The sequence below is a fragment of the Lissotriton helveticus genome, chromosome 2_1, assembly GCF_964261635.1.
Source record: "Lissotriton helveticus chromosome 2_1, aLisHel1.1, whole genome shotgun sequence".
NCBI classification, from domain to species: Eukaryota; Metazoa; Chordata; class Amphibia; order Caudata; family Salamandridae; genus Lissotriton; species Lissotriton helveticus.
Window position 1 is genome coordinate 1,127,524,270 of NC_136059.1, and position 19,650 is coordinate 1,127,543,919.

Below are 19,650 nucleotides of genomic sequence, written 5' to 3' on the forward strand. Positions count from 1 at the left end.
ATCATTGCAGGCCAAACCAATTTGTTACTTTCCCTTGGTTGGAGTTTATCAGTTTGAGGGTATTATTGTGCCAATTAAACAACTTATAGAGGTCTTCTTGAACTTGTTCCAGCGTGGGCTCTTCTTGTCAGAATGTGCACCCCCATATCAAAGAGTTCAGAAATGCAAATTCTTCAACAATCAGTATATCCTTTTACACCATGACGGTCAAATTACTCCATCACACGATGATAACTTTGTCAGACCTGGTTCCTAAGCCAAACAAATGAATCATTATGGGGACGTAGGCTCATACTTAAGATGGGAAAGTAAAACCAGACCCCCAGCTTACCATATCATGTTATTTGAAAGTTAACCTTATTCCACGATGCCAGAGAACAACTATGCATTAATACTACAAGCAACCAGTTTCTGGATGAAGAATCAAAAGCATAAACTAAAAAACACACATTAGGCAGAAACTAATCCATTATACAAAACAAATAATTAAGAGAACAAAAAGAGATAAATTAGAATTGAATAAACTATTAGATGTGTCAAGTAGAAACCTACCTTACATGTAAAGCTCAAGAGATTTTAAGAAGGCAAAGAGTGAAGCACTGTGCATACATTAAAAGGGGCACAAGTAAAGATACTAAGCCAGTGAAGCTCAAAGTTATATTTCTACATAGTCGAGCAAAGATAATTGAAAACAAACACATTCCTGTGCATTGGCTCTATGAATAAGGGCAAAACAAAGCAGAAAGTGCAATCACTTTAAAATGGCCTTTTGGATTAAGGTAGGACAGTATGTGTGCCTTTTGATCCACAGCCTGGTACTCAATTGCATTATCTTAGGCACAATACAAACCATTCCTTCACCCAGAATTAACATGCAATGTACAGTTATAAAAACTTGCCTCATCTAGTGGTTCCACTTCGGTTTTCCTCATGTTAACAAGTACATCGTATGCCTTCTGCAGCGCCTTATTCTTGGGGTGTGAAACCTTTACATAAGCAGGTAAGCAAATGAACCACAGGCTATAACAGTGGCTAAACAGGCACTTTGCCCACATTGGTGGGTTTGTGTAATATCTTCTAGCTATTTTCTGAGCTGTTTTGATCTCCTGTATGTAAAAGTAAAAATACAAAATTAAACAAACACAAAAAGTTAGTTATAGATATGATGAAGCAAGTTATGCAAAAAATAAATGAATGCTTCCTCAAGACTTTTATTCATGGATACATATTTACTGTAAATGAACATGTTACCTACTATCTGCAAAATCCTTACCTTAGAATACTCCCCAGGCATCAGACTGGATCTGGATGTTTTTGAGTAGTACCCAGCTCCACAGCAGCGTCATCCACAAAGGAAATGACATGCGCCATGCCCTATATAGGTGCCGCCCCAGCGCGCTGATCTCAGTTACATGAGTATTTTCCACGTCAGAACCACAGAGCCACATTGAGGTGTTGTGAACAGTGTGCAGGAGTGAGATCCTCAAGGACCTCTTTTGATTGATGTAAATCACAGTTCGCAGAACAGGAAGGATGGGAGGGCCAGTAAAATATCAGCAGCTAGATAAGAGTCTCCACCATATAAGGTGTTACCATAGGTAAGTTACTTGTTCATCTAATAGAGACTTCAGCTACAGATCGCTTACCTTAGCATATATACCCAAGCAATACCTCCCTGGAGGTGGGTCTGAGAACTGGTAAAAAAAAACAGTCCTGGAGGACTGAACAGGCGAAATGTCCATCACGCCGGACTGGGCTGTCTAGGCAGTGGTGTTTGGCGAACGTCAATCGATCAATCAGGGTTCTTATAGAGCGAGGCTAGTCACCCGTTAGGGTCTCAAGGCGCAGGGAACGTGTGCAATGAAGTCCATGTGGCTACCTGACAGATATTCAGGACTGGAACTATGCAAGTTAATGCAGTGGTCACAGCCTTGGCTCTGGCAAAATGAGCCCGCAAACCCTCAGGGGGTTGCTTCATAACCAATGCAAAGCAGATCCTAAAGCAGAGTAAAAATCCATCTGGAGATGGCCATCTTGTGCACAGCTTTGCCTTTCTTTGCTCCAGCAAGCACAATACAAAGGAGAACAACCACCCGAATGTCTTTGGAAGGACTAATTATAACGAGAACGCTCTTTTCAGATTTAGGAAGTGGAGCTTCTCCTCTTTCTTGAACGGGTGAGGCAGACCAAACAAAGTTGACAGAGTGATGCTTTGGCCGAGCTTTAAGGGCATCACCATCTTTGGCACAAACTAAGTATGCATACGCAAAACCAGCTTGTCTGGGAAGGAGGTGGTATATGGAGGGTGGACATGCAGCACTTGCAGTTTACTGACCGTCCTGGCATATGTGATGGCCATCAGAAAGAGATTTTATAGTGAGGAGACGGAGAGGACAGCTGTGCATGGGCTCAAAGAGTGAACACATTAGAAACGTAAGAACTAAATTAAGGTCCCACTGATGCTTAATGAACAGTGTAGGAGGAAACAGGTACTGGAGACCTTTGAGAAACTTTGTCACAAGGGGTGACTTGAACAGGGAAGGTTGGTCTGGCAACTACAAAAAAGGAGAGCTGGACAAAAGGTATCCTCTTAACTGGTCCCAAGACAAGACCTTGTTGTGTGAGCGATAACACAAACTATAGAACTTCAGACAAGGGTGCAGAAAGAGGATACATTTATATTGCAGCACACCAAGCCAAAATCTTGTCCCATCGGCAGGCGTATATCGTTTCTGTTGAGGGATGCCTGTCTGCCAGAATAACATCTTATACTAAGGGATGCATATCAAAAACAACTGCCTCCGCTCAATTTCCACACATGAAGTCGGAGAGCATGCACGTTCGGGTGCAGAACCATGCCCTGTTGTTGCACCTGAAGATCCTTCCTAAGGAGGAGACTGACTGGAGGACAAATGCTCAGGGTCAGGAATTTGGGTACCATACTCTCATGCCAAATCCAGAGACACAAGGGCGACATGTGCCCAGTCCGTCCTGATTTTCTTCAGCGCTCAGGGCAAAAAAGGTATTAGAGGGAAGTCATACCCTTAATGAACTGTTTAAACTTGTGAAGCAGCTCCAGCCACCGCCCACCGCTGCAATTCTTGCAGAATACACAAGGCTTTTGTAATAGGATTGCAGATTTTTTTTAAGACTTTAAAAAATAATATATATTCTCTGATTTTGAGGACGATGAGGATGACTTTTCTCATGGCAAGGATGTGGAGGTTCCTTGGTTAAGGAACCAGGGACCATTCTGTCTACCTTTCTAAAGAAATTAAAGCTTTTCTATTGCATTTGTAATCAGGCTGCCCAGAGGTTTCTGTAGAGTATACCATGGAATTGGCTCAAGTTGCTGCGGCACACAATATTCATTGCCAGGTGGATGAGGGTGGCACTGCCATCCTGGTCATGCTTGATATGCTGGCAGCATTTCACACGGTGTCCCCCTCCCGCCTGGCACAAGGTTTGTGGCAGGCGGGGGTGAGAGACGCAGCACTAGATTTACAGAGTTCTTTTCTCACTAATAGGACTCAGACAGTCAGTTGTGGCGATTTTACAGCTGAGCCCTTCAGCCTACCATGCGGGGTCCCGCAGGGATCTTCGCTCAGCCAGATCTGTTTAATTTGTATGTGGCATCACTGCCAACTCTGGTCAGGTAATTTGGCTTACAGTGTTTATCATATGTAGAAGATACTCAGATTATTGTCTCTGTATCGGACAATATGATTTCAGTGGCAGAACATTTTAAACTCTGCATGCTGAACATTGGGACTGGAATGAAGAAAAACTGGCTGAAAATGAATTTGGAGAAGACTGAGACCCTGGTGTTAGGGCTTTAGCATTCGGTTTATTGAGAGGTGTGGTGGCCAGTATCTTGCGGCCCCCTTCCCGTACCTTTGCCTCTGTTAAAAATCTTGGAGTTATCTTTGATAAGGTACTCATTTTTGATACTCAGGTTAATAGGACTACAAGTGCTTGCTTTTTCATTTTTCAAATTTTGAAAAAAAATCAGTTATTTTATTCCTGTGGAACATAGAAATACAGTAATCATGGCATTAATTACCTCTAGACTCAACTACTGTAATGTCCTGTACTTGAATATCAATAAAACTTCACTTAATAAACTTTAGATGATTCTAAACGCTGCAGCCCGTTTGATACTGAACATTCCCAAGGATCAGTCTTAATCCTTCTGTTGCCGCTGGCAAGTTGTGAAATAACCTAGCTGTCTCGGAGTTAGTCCTACCAAAATCCATGATAGAGGCTGAAACATCTGAATCATATCATGAATATCCTGGACTTGCGCCCTGGAAGGTAAGTTTGGAACTACACTGTCTCTAGAATGATTCAGATGAAAGGAATATTCTGAAAGAGAATCAGGTGAGACTTTGGCATGTAATAGAGAGCCCTAGCAAATGCAGGAAGCCCATATTAGTCAGACGGTGGGCAACAACTGCCTGGGACGAGCCCGCCTAAAACAGCCAGTTGTCGAAGTAGGGGGGAGGACTGAAACACCTGAGGGGTGCTGGTGAGGCCAAAGGGGAGCGTAACAAACTGGAAATTCTCCTGACCCACCATGAACTCCAGGTAACTTCTGTGGGCTGGCATGGCAGAACGAAAATATGGAAGCATTCATCCTGCAAGTCCAGAGCCAACAGCCAGTCTCTCAGCCCTGCCAAGTATCACGCATCAGGCGTTAGTCTAATGCATTTCAGTGTGGTGGTCCGTATCACCGCACTGAAATGCCTTGTCACGCATAATGGGCATAGATAGCGCCTCATCTGTCAAGCCAGTAGGGCTGCTATGATGACTAAACTGAAGTGGCTGGTAGCGCTGCTCACAGTACTGGGCTTGGGGGATGGCTGAGGGTAAAGCTGCGGCTAATAGTGCTACAATTTATCAATAGATTCCCACCTCCCCCTACATTACATTCTGATTGACGTCATAAGCGCCATGAAACGTTACGTCCTGCTGCACACCCTTCAATTACGTTTGTGGGAGGCATGGCGGTAAACTAAAATCAATCATGACCGCGCAGAACCAGCCCTAAGGGACGGACCACGGTGCATGTGGAGCTGCGCAAAACCAGCCCCAGGGCACCACGGTGCATGTGGAGCTCACTGTACAGCAGTGATGCCTGCTGCTGGGCCTGCTGCTTAGAGCACCGTGCACGTTTGCAGAGGGAGAGTCACGGATGACTGTTGCAGCGGCCAGGATTCGGAGACGGGAGGGCAGCTGGCCGGTATACAGAATTGCAGTGGCAAGCCTCACAAGTAAGTTACAGTGTCACTGTTAGACTCAGCAGCTGAGTGGTAATCAACAAATTAGCTTCTTAGCGGCAGCGCGATTAGCTGCCTGCGGGTCGGACCCTGGACTGGAGTCTTATTTCTTTTTTACATGGTTCATGTAAAAGAGAATATGAGACTCCAGACCTGACACTGCTCTGCAGGCAGCTCATCGCGCTGCCGCTAAGAAGCTAACTCGCTGTAGGCCAGATGACCCCGACCCTCCTCAGTGCCATAGGGGCATACAGGACCCGAGTCAGAATTAGCATTTCAAAGTAGTTGAGGGTGTAACTAGCACTGAACGGAGGCCTACATCCTCCAGCACCAACAAGTAGCACACTGGGAGGAGAGAGGAGGCCACTGTTTGGTGAGGTATCCAGGCCACTGGCATCATCCAGCTCCTCATACCAGTTATCCTTGCCCAAGGGTTTCTCAAGGGGTCAGGATAACCATAGGACCCTCATTTCCCGTTCAATGATTGTCCTTAGGGGACCTAGAAGTAAAGGGAGGAACTGTCTCTGTCCAAGAAGGTCTGGATCTTGTCAGCCTCGGAGAGGGCGTCGAACTAAGCTGATCCGGCTCCATAGAAGTGTCAAGAATGACGATGGGGCCAACGGGCACCGCACCAAAAGACTCAACCCCAGGCGAGGTTGTGGATTCTTAACCAGGGTTCGGCAGGATCCAAGACAGATCCAGGGGACCCGATTGGCAAAGAGGCCAAACCAACCGGCAGAAATCCAGTCGCCGCCCCATCCTGACCCGTTGGGCCCGAAGGTGATAGAGAGGGGTCCCGTCACCCCAAAAATGTTGTGCATGGCCTCTTTAATGTATTTTTAGTTGGGCGGAGGTTGCTCCCACTCCAGGAAAACTCAGTGAGGCACAGAGCGGACCCGGGCTCCACAGGGATGATGTGGTAGCAGGGCTTTGATTTGTGGCAATGTTCCCGCATCTCGTTTGATTTGTGTTGACGCTGAGAAATTGATGAGTGCTTTGACTTCCGGGACTTCTTTTTGAGGGACTTACCCGATGCAGTCGAAGAGCGTGACAGCGACCAGAGAGGACGACCAATGTGATCGACTCCGGCAGAGGTTCGGGGACCGTCCTTGGGACCTGGAGCGGCGTGAAGACGCCCAGTATGAAGTGGCCGTGACCTTCATGACCCATTCCCTGATTGAGTTAGGATGCACAGTCTTGCAATCCGGGAAGACCCTGGAGTCGTGGTCCAAATAGGGTTCAGTCAGAGGGATTCGTCTGACAGGCACCGCAGGGCTTGAATCCCACCGGCTTTTCAGGGGATATAATATTTAAAAAGTGGCACAGTAACGTCGACAAATTGGTCAAAAAGTCAGACTGAGGTAGTTTGTTGGATCCACGCTAATGGCGCCCTGCACGTCACTTCTGGCGCTCCCACCGTCTCCACCTGCCTGCAGAGTTACTGATTGAAAATTTCCAGTTTGTCTGATGCATGGGGAATATTCTAAGGTAATCAATATGTGGCTAGAAGTTTCTATCAGATCAACGCTTACTCGCTGTGCTAAAAGAAAATTTCTAATGCCAATTTTAAGAATTTTTTTTAAGTAAAAAATGTAATCACAACTGGACCTTTAATTTAAGAGCATCTTTAAGTCTATTTATATTAAACCATCTTATGTTTAGCACTTTTGTAGAATTTGCAACAAATGTTGCTATATGCTCCAAATGTTTTTATGCTACCAGTTACTGCACAATTGACTTTACATTTTTATATATACATTGTAAAGCTCTCTGAAGGCCCTTTGACTTGAGATCTGTAAAGTTGAGATATGACTGTTAGACTTTGGGATCTCTAGTTGGCAGAGGTAGGTACCTTTGACCAAATAGGGACCCTTGCATCTAGTCAGGCTAAGGGGCTACACTCCTAAAATAACCCCTGCTCACACCCTTGGTAGCCTGGCACGACCAGGCAGGCTTATCTCAGAGGCAGTGTGTAAAGCATTTGTGAACACATACAGTAATACAGTGACAACACTACAGATGGACACCACACAGGTTGTATTATAAAAAGTAGTATTTTTATATAGACTTAACACAAGACCAAATGAAAAAAATCTACAATACTGTATTTAAAAATAGACTTTAAAATAGTAGAAAATAGCTCAGTTCTCTCAAGTTGTAAATTCAGCACTTTACTCTCAATGTACCTTGGATGCGTAAAGCAGAACAAACAAAAGGGTCGCAGGGAAGGTAATGCGTTGGGTCCTTACACTAAGGGGAGTGGATGTGTCGGTTCCTTACTGCTGCGCAGGGGAGTTGATGCTCGCTTCTTTACTGTGTAGGGAGGCGATGCGTCGGTTTCCCGTACGATGCGACAGGATGGCGCCTCGATGCGATGCTCTTCTCCGGAGCGATGCGACAAAATGGCGTCTTGGTTACGATGCAACAACTTTGATGCGATGCGTGCACGCCAGACGGCCGTGAGGCGACTCGATCTTCTAAGCCGCGACAGGCTCTGCGACACGCTTCTCCGGTGATGAGATGGTGACCTTTGGGTGGCGGCATGCTTCTACGGTGATGCCAAGCGCTTCGGTGATGCGATGGCAGCGGAGGCACGCTTCCTTGGCGATGCGTGGCAACTGCTGCTGCTTACAGCTCCCAGCGACAACCAGTCTCTCAGAAGGCCCAGCACAACAGCAAGAACTTCAATTCCCAGCGAGGGAATTCAGGGGGGAGCTGGTTGGTGAAGTTTTGTATCCCTGAGACTTCAGGCAGGAGGTAAGCTCAAGTTCAAGCCCTTGGAGATTCTTCTTCAAGTTGATGAAAAGCACACTCAGTCCACTTCTCCTTTCTTTTGCAGTGAAGTAACCACTGCAGGACAACTTCCAAACACACTGCACAGGGGTAGTCTCCTCCTTCAGCTTCCTGGTTCTTCTCCTCAGCAAAGGTTTGTCTTGATTCCCAGAAGTGATCTAAAGTTCGGGGGTCTGGGTTCCCTCTTTTATACACCCAAATCCTTTGTCTCTGAAGGCAGAGTGTCTGTGCCTAGTCAAAACCAGTTCTGTGCAGTCCTAGAGCTCTTTGTTTACAGGACTCCTTCTTTCCTTTGACAGTGTGGGCCAGGGTCATTAGACTCACCACAGGAGGTGGAGTCAGCATTGTGGAAGCAGGCACAGCCCTATTCAGGCCCAGGTGCAACTCCTCCCACCACTCTACATGCAGTTAGGTCTATTCAGCCCTGTGCTGACTCACCCTGTCTCCTGGAGCCCCCCAGCCCCTGTCACTTACAAACCTAGCAAAGGCAGCTTGGATAGTTAGGCAAGAAAATACCTACTTTCTAAAAGTGGTATTTTCAAACACAGAATGTTAAAAACCAACTTCACTAAAAGATGTATTTTGTCATTCTGAGTTCAGGCATACTAAACTCGAAATTCTACCTAGTTCCCTGAGTCAGTTAGGATTATAAGATGTTATAATCAAACTGCCCATTCTGGCCTATGGGGAACAGGTTGCCTTGCAATAGTGAAACACGTAAATGGCTGTAATTCACTATCAGGACATGCCACACATATCAGGGCATGTCCTACCTTTTACATACAATGCACCCTGCCCTTGGGCCTACCTTAGGGGTGACTAAAATGTAGAAAAGGGAAGGTTTTAGGGACTGGCAAGTGGGTGCACTTGCCAAGTCAACATGGCAGTACCAGGCTGCACACAGGCTCTGCAATGGCAGGCCTGAGCCATAGGTTACAAGCTGCTCCGGTGGGTGGCACAATCAGCGCTGCAAACCCACCAGCAGCATTTGATTTACAAGCCCTGGGCACACACACATTGCACTATACTAGGGTCTGACAAGTAAATCAAATAAGCCAATTATGGAGTCACTAATCCATAACAATTACAATAGGGAGCACTTGCACCGTGGCACTGAATAGCAGTGGCACAGGGCCCAAAGCATCTAGACCAACAGAACATATAGCCAAAACATAGGTGGCAACAGCAAAAAATGGAAGGGAGACCTACGCCAATGGTGCCAGGTCTAACAGACTGGGAGATAAAGACGTTTTCAACTGAACACAAAACAAATCGACCTACATTTTCAGGCTGCTTAAAACAATAAATGCTCATTCATCTAATGGTCGTGCTCACTCCCAACCTGCTGTACCAACATTATTGGAGAACTTGCCCTTCATTAGCCTCTTTAACATACCTAAATATAATCATTAGAGTGTGGCCTTAAATCTAGCATTTATAAAACAGACTTTCAAAAATGTACAAGGTATTAATTTCAAATAAGGTTAACCTGTTTGGTCCGCCTGGCAATGAAGGCAGGGCTGTTTGATGTTCGGTTTAACGATGCATGCCCGTTAAACGTAAGAGTGGGGTCCTGGGGTCTGTCAAACAACTTGAGGTCTAATCTTGGGAAGTTTGTGTAGCTAACAAAAGGAAATAAACATTATTAATCATCAAATGTATATCCCAGCTTGACATTAAAAAGTCTAGAAAAACATTAAAAAGATAAAAACACAGAAGTAACAAAATATTAGTTTGTTAACAAAACTTGAAACTATCTTTGAAAAGACAGAATTCTAATTAGATTACCTTTGCCAATGATATTTTAAACATTTCAAATTAATAGATCTAACATATGCTCATTTGTACACACAAAACATTAACTGAATGAAATAAATCAACTTTCTGAACATTTCACGAAATTTTAAACCACAAGGATGACGATCTACTTCTTGATCACGGTGTTGAACTGGATTAACATGCAACACGGGTGTCATACATAAATCAAACTACTGTACCTTAGATGCAACATTTATGACTAAATATCAATGACATTGCACTTTGCCAAGCAAGACTTCAGAAGAAAAACTTTACTTATCTGTAACAATCAGTTTGCTGCCAATAGTGCTGTAGATCACGTTGTACACACCCCAGTCATTTACTGCTGGGCATGAAAATTTACAATTGCTTTTCTTTGAAAACGTGCCTTTGGTTTCAAAGTGACTCATAAAAGTCATAATGCACATTGACAGACTTCACCTCTGATTGTTTTCTTCCCTTTCCAGCGAAGTAATACTATAGTAAGGAATATGCTACTTACCAGTATGCATCTGTTCTTGGCATGTAGGGCTTCTGACATTCATATCTGTGCATAGATCGCCGCCTAGTGTTGGGTCCGGATGATTGCACATTGTTGTCCTGGAAGAGTCTTCGAAGTATTACGAGATAGGTGGCTCCTCCCTCTGACTACAGTGCGCATGGGCATCCTCTCCATCTCCAGATTGTTTTTCGCCATTGTGGCAGAGATGGAGTATAGTACAGTAAGATGTTCATGCAAAGAGTGAATGCTGCAGCTGCGACAGGCACCGGGGAGGTGGGTGGGCGATATGAATGTCAGCAGCCCTACATGCCAAGAACAGATGCATACTGGTAAGTAGCATAATCCGTTCGAGGCATGTGGGCTGCTGAATTCATATCTGTGCATAGAATGTATAGGAGTATCTCCCTTAGCGGTGGCTACCTGTGTCAGCTGCGGCAGTCTGGAAAAGAGTTTTGAGAACAGCCTGTCCTACAACTGCTTGCTGTTTTGAATGTACATTTACACAGTAGTGTTTTGTAAATGTATGTGTGGTTGACCATGTGGCTGCTCTGCAAATTTTGTGTAAAGGAATATTTCCCAGGAAAGCCATGGATGCCCCTAGCTTACGTGTGGAATGCGCTCTAGGGGGGACTGTTAAGGTGCGTTTTGCTTTCAAATAACATATTTGTATGCACTTAACTATCCATCTATACCTGATTTTGAAATAGGGTTACCCTTGTGTTGTGGTGAGAAGGCAACAAACAATTGTTTTGTTTTGCGAAATGTTTTAGTTCTGTCTATGTAATATAGCAGAGCTCTTTTGACATCAAGGGTATGCAAGGCACTTTCAGCTACTGTTTGTGGGTTCTGAAAGAACACGGACAGTTCTATAGTTTGATTTATATGGAAATGGGATACCACCTTTGGCATGAACTTGGGGTTTGTTCTAAGAACTACTCTATTTGCATGTACCTGAATAAATGGCTCTTGAATAGTTAGTGCTTGAAGCTCACTAACTCTTCTAAGTGAAGTAATGGCAATAAGGAAAGCCACTTTCCAACTAAGAAATTGTAGTTCGCATGAGTGCAGTGGCTCAAAGGGTGGTCCCATTAGTCTGGTTAAAACAACGTTTAGATTCCAGACTGGTGAAGGTGGGTGTCGGGGAGGAATTACACGTTTAAGTCCTTCCATGAATGCTTTAATTGCTGGCACCCTGAATAGTGAAAGGTGTTGCCTGTTTTGCAGGTATGCTGCTAACGCAGCTAGGTGTATTCTGATGGAAGAAAAAGCGAAATTGCACCGTTGGAGGTGCAATAGGTAGCAAATGATGTTTTGAGTGGAAGCATCAAGCGGGTTAATGTCATTGTTGTTACAGTAAATGACGAAACGCTTCCACTTTGCTGCATAGCATGCTCTGGTAGTGGGTTTCCTTGCCTCTTTGATAATATTCATGCAGTCTGGAGGCAAGTTGAGGTATCCAAATTCTAGTATTTCAGGAGCCAGATCGCTAGGTTCAGCTGTTGAGGATCTGGGTGTTGGATTTCGCCATGGTTCTGCGTTAGAAGACTGGGTGTTAGTCGCACTCTTTGATGAGGCACTACTGATAGTTCTAGGAACGTTGTGTACCATGGTTGCCTCGCCCACATGGGAGCAACTAGGATCATTGTTAGTGAATGCTGGCGCAGTTTGCGTGCCACCAGCGGTATTAGTGGAGCTGGGGGAAAAGCGTACGCAAATTTGCCTGACCAGTTCATCCATATCGCATTGCCTTGCGACTGCGGATGTGGGAACCTGGCGGCAAAGTACTGGCATTTTGCGTTTTCGCTTGTGGCGCACAAGTTACTACTTGTGTAACGATACATCTGTAAGAGACATTAGTTAGTATTAGATTCCTTACCTTAGAATATCCCCAGGCGTCAGACTGGATCCAGAAACTTTTGCGTAGCAGTACCCTTGCGCGTCGGTAGGCGTCGTCTGCGGCTCCGCGTCCGTCGTCGGCGTCGTGGGCTCCGTGATGACGTCGTCGGGAGTACTTAGACGCCGCCTCCGCATGCTGACGTCAGTTCTTTTTTCCGCGCCAGCAGCGCAGATCCGGAAAAAGTGGTACCTTAGTCACTTTTTGACTAACTCTACTTTTGATCAGCCTTTTTCGAGTCTTCGACTCCAATCGGTGCCGGTAGGGATGCCAGGTTTCAAACCCTGTGAGGATTGCGTCGGTGTCTCCACTGCCTCGATCACGACGACAAGACCTGCTCTGACTGTTGGGCCCTGACTTCGAAAGCTAGGCGGGAGCAGTCCCGCAAGCGACTCGAACTCCGGCAGTCGGTCCCTGTACTGTGTAGTGTAGGACATGGGCTCCCCATCCGAGTAGGGATGCGTCCGCTGTTAACACTATTTGTGGAACAGGCTCTTGGAACAGTCGACCTTTGCAAAGGTTTTGTGGATTCCACCAATGCAGAGAGTTGTATGCACGACTGGTCACCAACACTAGGTCTTTTAATTGCCCTTGAGCCTGGTTCCATTGCCTTGTTAGGCATTCTTGCAGCGGACGCATATGTAGTCTGGCGTGAGGGACTATGAATATGCACAAGGCCATCATGCCTATTAGCTGCATAAACACTCGAGCTGGTAGTGAGTGTTGGGGTCTGAACTTTTGTATGAGCGTCTGCATTCCCTGGACTTGAGCTGTGTTGGGATATGCTTTTGCTGACAGGGTATCTATTGTCGCTCCCAGGTACTGTTGGACGTAGGAGGGTTGTAGGTGTGGCTTTGGGTAGTTTAGCGAGAATCCTAAACTGTGCAGCAGGTGTATGGTCTTTGACATGTTGTCGGCACATTGCTGGGCTGTTGGCGCGTGTATTAGCCAGTCGTCCAGATAAGGATACACATGTATGTGTTGCCTTCTGAGATGTGCTGCCACTGTAGCTAGACATTTGGTGAACACTCTTGGAGCTGTTGTCACTCCAAATGGCAGGACTTTGAACTGGTAGTGTTGCCCTTGAATGGTGAACCTCAGATACTTTCTGTGAGCAGGGTGTATTGGTATATGAAAGTATGCATTTTTGAGGTCTAAAGTTGCTAGGAAGTCTCCTTGGCGAAGTAATGGTAAGACTTGCTCGAGAGTGAGCATGTTAAAATGCTCTGACAGAATGTAGAGGTTGAGGGGCCTGAGGTCCAATATTGGCCTGAGCGACCCGTCCTTCTTTGAAATTAGGAAGTATAGGGAGTATACTCCTGTTCCCTGATGTTGCAGTGGGACTGGTTATATGGCCCCCTTTTGCAGCATACTGATGACCTCTTGCTGAAGTAATGTTATATGTTCCTGTGACATAGGACGGTGCACGGGTGGTATGTTGGGTGGAGTCGAGGTGAGCTCTAGGCAATAGCCATGTTGGATAATTTGCCTGAACCATTTGTCTGTGGTGATATTTAACCAGACTTGTTGAAATTGTTCTATTCTTCCCCCGACTGGTGTTATGTGGTCTGGGGGGGAGTGTACAGAAGTCACTGCTTTGTGTTAGTGGAGGATCTATTTGCATTGCCTCCACGACCTCTGCCCTTGGTATTGTTTCCTCTATAACCACCCCTGCTGGTGTTCTTGTTATATGTGGATTGTGTGTTAGTTTTGTAGTTGGAGGATTGCTGTGATGTTCCTCGCGCTCCTCCTCTGTAATTGGAGCGACGAAAGGAGCCCCGGTGTTGTTGGGACTGAAGTGCCCCCATAGATTTTGCAGTTTCTGCATCCTTTTTCATTTTGTCCAGAATTGAATCAACTGCTGGACCAAATAAAAAATCTGGGTTAACTGGCTGATTAAGAATTGTAGATTGGACTTCATTCTTAAAGCCTGATATACGAAGCCATGCTTGTCGCCTTATGAGCACGCTGGTATTGATGGATCTGGCAGCTGTGACTGCCGAGTCTAGCGCACACTTAATGGATGCATTGGTGATGAGCTTTCCCTCTTGTATAAGTTCATCTGTCTGCTGTTTGTAGGGTTCAGGCAAGTGTTGGAGAATTTCTTCCAAACTGTCGTAGTGCGCCCTATCATATCTGGCTAGCAAGGACTGTGTATTGGCTATTCTCCAGGAGTTTGCTGCCTGAGCTGCCACTCTCTTGCCTGATGCCTCAAATATCTTAGATTCCTTGTCTGGAGGTGCTGCCTCACCAGTAGTCTGAGTTTGCACACTTACGTGCGTTTGATACCACTAAGGAATCTAGGGGTAGCTGTCCTTTGATGAATGTAGGATCTATAGGTGCAGCTCTGTATTTGTTCTCAATTCTGGGGTTTATGACCCTGGCTCTAGCAGTGTCTTTAAAAATGTCACCTGCGTGTTTTAACACCCCTTTTAGCATTGGGAGTGTTTTAACGTGTCTTTCAGATGTTGTGAGTGTATCAAAGAGGAAGTCTTCCTCAATCGCATCAGAGTGCATCTCTACATTGTGGTAGGTTGCTGCTCTATCCAACAGAGAATTAAATGCCACTGTATCCTTTGTGGGTGATGGTTTAGTAGGGTATACTGCAGGGTCTGTATTGGGCAGAGTCCCCTCATTGTCTGGTTCCCCTCCCGCACTCCATGGCTGTGTGTCTGGCTCTGTATCTGGGTTTTGTGGATAGCCAAAACCTACATTTGCGTCCTGATCTTCATTAGGGTTGTAGTCAGAGCGTGTTGGTGAGTTAGTGTTATAAGGAGTAGTAGGCATAGCAGGAGTGATAGGTTCAAAGAGTATAGGAGAGGTAGCACAGTCTCTCTTTTTCTTTAGGGGGATCCTGGAAAAGTCTTCAGTTGGTAGAGGCCTTTTCTTTTTAGTATAGACAGTCACTTTACCAGTTTTTGGATCAATGTAGATTTTTGACTGGTTCTCTGTGGAGGAATCTGGGTGAAGAAGCTCCTCTTCGACAGTCCTTGGTTTTAGTGTTACAGCCTTTGGTTTTTGTTTCTTCGGGTCGATGGTTTTTGGGGCCTCGACCGTTTTAGGTGGTTGTATCACCTTTGGTTGTTTTTCCAACAGGTTTTGTTTGTTGAAAGTCTTTTGCTGGCTTCACAACTTTTTTCGGACCGAGCGGTGTTGTCGGTTTGACGGTCTCTTTATGTTGTTTTGGAGCCTGCTGTTTTGGGTCGACGCCCTTTTTCGGGTCAATGTTCTTCGGATCGAACGATTTCTTTTCGACCGCCTTCGTTTTCGGGTCAACGGTAGTTTTGGGCGTAGGCCTTGTTTTGTTGTCGACTGGTTTGTTCCCCTTGTCGATACCTGAGGCTGATTTGCTCGATTCAACGTGTTTTTTGGGGGTCAATTCGACTTGCTTGTGTTTTTGTGTCGACTGGACGTGTTTTTGCTTCGAGGTCGACTGGACGGCCTTTGACTTGGAGCTCGACTCGACTGCTTTGGTCTTCAATGTCGACTCAACGTTTTTTGGTTTCAAGGGTATTGTGGCCTTCGGGCCGACGCCTTTAGGCTTCGATACCTTCGGGTCGACGTAATTCGGTCCGAAGACCGTATTGTCGACTACTTTCGGTTTCGATGGAACCGATGTCTTGTGATGTGTCTCAGAGGTCTCTTTAGATATGTTCTTAGCCGGGCGGCTTGGCGGGGCTGCAGAACGAGGTTGTTGGTCTCGGCTAAGGCCTGATGGCGATGCCTCGACCTGAGTCTCTGATAGGGGTGTAGTGTCTATGTGGGGCGGTGTACTCACGGTTCGCCCCTCGCCGTCATCGGAGTCGTCTTCAACTGCTACAATGTCCTGATCATAGTCCTCGAGATCGACGATTAGTTCTCCCTCTTCGGGGTAATATTCGGAGTCGGTCTCCGAGTATTGTCCGTCGTCTCGGTCTGAGTCTTCGGCGCTTGCTAGATCTTCATCGTCCCCGAAGATGTTATCGGGCTCCGGCGCCGATCGTTGCATTTCTTGCCTCGCCGCATGTCGATTCCGAATAGTCTTCTTTGATCGGAACTAGGCACAGGCCAGGCAACTATCTTCGTTGTGATCCGGAGATAGGCATTTGTTGCAAACTGGATGCTTGTCTGTGTGCGGGAACTTTGAGTTGCACTGAGGGCAGAACTTCAATGGACTTCGTTCCATCGACGGTCGGTCCACGTGGTGTCGAGAAGGCCTCACGGCCCGATTCGACGACTGGAGTGCAACCGAGTTGTAAAAAGTGTATCGCACCGAGCGCTTAACAATACCGACGGTATCCAAAGGCCTTTTGGCCTTTAAAGAAGTTTTCTTGATTCCGAACTTGGAGAGTAGGAAAGTACATCCGAACCCAATGGCGGAGAAAAACAATCTGGGGATGGAGAGGATGCCCATGCGCACTGTAGTCCGAGGGAGGAGCCAACTATCTCGTGATACTTCGAAGACTCTTCCAGGATAACAATGTGCACTCATCCGGACCCAACACTAGGCGGCGATCTATGCACAGATATGAATTCAGCAGCCCACATGCCTCGAACATCTTTTTACTAGGTAGAAATGGTATAAAACAGAATACAGGTGGAAACAGTCTGCAAAGTAAAATAGGTATCTTCCTATCTGCTTGAAATGTTGTGATGGGTATATAACCCCTTGATTTTGTATGTAGTGTATGGCGGTCCTATTGTCTGTGCAAACTGGTATCACTCTGCTGTTTGGAACACACAGAGCTAATTTGAACAGCCATAAATGTCAGCTGTCAACGAGGAATCCACTGCCTTGAATGGCGAGGTGCTTCATTGAAGTTTCCCTATCTATTAGGGATGGTTTTATGTTGATAGTCACATGTGGCACAAAGTCGAGAAACGATCTGCCCAGTAACAAGTTCACATTGTCCCGCCACTGAGGTTTGTGCTGAACACAGGGCCCTAGAACCTCGCGATCACTGGTCTCTTATATTCACTGACTGACAAGACATTCCTGTAAATAATGCGGGTGTAAATGTGCATTCAGAGACAAATCCAATGTATGGCACTATCATTCTTAACAGTTTCAAGATCGTTTACACTACCGGAGGGAGTGACATGTGGGAAAGGACCTTTGAGAGGCCATCACTAGTTTAGGCTTGAATAGGTTGTACTCGTCATGACTGACTTTCTTGTAGTACAATGCTGTTACCAGAATTAGTGGACCAAGATAATCTATTTTATTAAAATGTTTTTTTTAGCAAAACATTCTTCAGCACATAACACAAATCGTGTTTGTGTAGAACATACTTCATACACAATCAAATTGTGTTATTTAATATTTTTTGTACACCAGCATAATGTCCTGGAAATTTCTGCCACAAGAACGCAGGTCTTTTATACCATAAAATATGACTCTGAAAGAGAGGACATAGACAGTAAACCAAAAATAAATAAATAACCAAAGAGGTATGATAAATGTCATTAAAGCGGCTTGGTAGCTTCTCTTCCAAAAAGAAGGAATTGACATGTGGGGTTCCACAGGGCTCCTCTCTCCCTCCCCTCCGTTTTAATTTGCATCTCTGTCCCTTAAGTCGCGCACTGAGAGAAAGGAAGATAGGAACGTACAACTATACTGATGACCTTCAATTGGTGTTCGACATCAATTCCATAGCTTCCTCAGTATCCAACTTTCAAGACACCATGATCTTCATTAGTGACTGGATGAATACCAATCAACTTAAGTTGAACCCATATAAAACCAAGCTTATTCTCATGGGTTGCACTTCCAACCTGTGGCATTCCAACTTTTGGCCATCCTCTCTGGGTAATTCGCCTGCGCCAGTTAGGTCTGCTAAAAGTTTGGGAATAGTGATCTCCAAAGACTTGTCCATGAACACCCAGATCGGCTCAGTGGACTCAGCTGGTTTTATCCAACTGCGGAGAATAAGAAAGATCAGCATGATTCTTGTCTAGGGAAGCTTTGACCTTGGCTATCTTAGCCTTGGTTATTTTCCAATTGGACTATGCTAATTCATTGTATGTTCAGCAAAACACACAAGATGGACGTAATGTTGCACAATGGCAACCATTCACCCCCAGTCACAGATCAGGGTTTAATCCATCGTTATTTTGCTCACCAAGCCACCCCAGTTTAGACATGGCCATTTACAAATCAGTCTTGACCCTGTGCCTCATGGGAACAGTCCACCCCGAACTGCCAAGCCATGTCTTCCCTGGACCGGAATCAAGCATCCTAGGACCGGTTTCAGGCTATCAGTTATCTTCAGCCAGGATAGCTTGATTTCAGTGGCTTAGTGAGCACGGGACCCAAGTCTGGGAATACCCTTCCCACATAGGGTGAGCAGCAAAACACACAAGATCCCTTTTGGTATCGCTTTGTTCGCCCTGAGGTGGCAGGGTATGCCCAGATGTGGTCCCTTGCTCACTCTACCACTGGATTCAAGATAGCCTGGCGGATGAGGATTATGAATCCGAAACCGGTCCCAGGATGCTTGTTTCCGATTCAGGGAAGACATGGCTTGGCAGTTCGGGCTGGACTGTTCCCATGAGGCATAGGGTCAGACTGATTAGCATATGGCCATGTCTGAACTGGGGCTGTGAAGTGAGCTAAAGAATGGTGATGGATTAAACCCAGAACAGTTGACTGGGGGCGAGTGTTTGATTTGCTCAAACGCTCCATCCATCATCCCCTTTGGTATCGCTTAATTCATTGTATGTTGGTATCCCAGCTTATCAACTGAGACGCCTGCAGTTGGTTCAATATCAAGCCGCTAGACTTATTTTTCATCTAACCGAGTGGCAGCACGTCAAACCTATTATGAAGAATCTACATTGGCTACCTGTGGCCGAGAGGTGTGCTTTCAAGCTGGGATGCACTATCTTTAAAGCCCTTCACAGCAATAGCCCAACCTTCATCTCTTCCAAGATTCGACGCTACATCCCCTCTCGAGATTTGCGATCCTCCCACTTGAATCTGCTGGCAAGGTCTTCTTACAAACGTAAGAAGCACGGTGGCTCTAGATTTACCATCTTGGCCCCTCAATTTTGGAACTCCCTCCCTGTGGAGTTAAGATCTGTGACTTCTTATGCCCAGTTTAGACAACTGCTTGACACAGCTATTTATGGTGATCTAATCTAGTTCCTTGCTGCGCTTCTCTTCCCTCCGCCATTAGCGCCATGAAACCGCTTGGTGAACGTGCGCTCTACAAGTATTTTTTAACATAACATAACAAAAGCTTGGAATCCCAAGTCAATTTAACCTTGTGCTCTGTGGAACTTGAATTTATTTATTAAAAAAGTTGCTCCGCTAACTATAGATCAGTTCATTTATGCTAGGAAGACTAGGTTTGTCAATCAAAATGTTTTTATTTAGAGCTCTGAAATCAACACAAATACAAAGT

General features: G+C 45.6%; 1 protein-coding gene across 1 annotated transcript in view; it reads right to left on the reverse strand.

Moving 5' to 3' along the window:
- DENND4C (DENN domain containing 4C) overlaps positions 1-19,650 on the reverse strand; it is a 1,285,018-nt gene that overhangs the window by 689,034 nt on the left and 576,334 nt on the right. Inside the window, exons 17-18 of the mRNA XM_078675962.1 lie at positions 9,562-9,694; positions 900-1,106 (exon numbers count right to left, since the gene is read on the reverse strand). Coding sequence (XP_078532088.1) covers positions 900-1,106; positions 9,562-9,694 — 340 coding nt within the window. The remainder of the gene's footprint in view (positions 1-899; positions 1,107-9,561; positions 9,695-19,650) is intronic.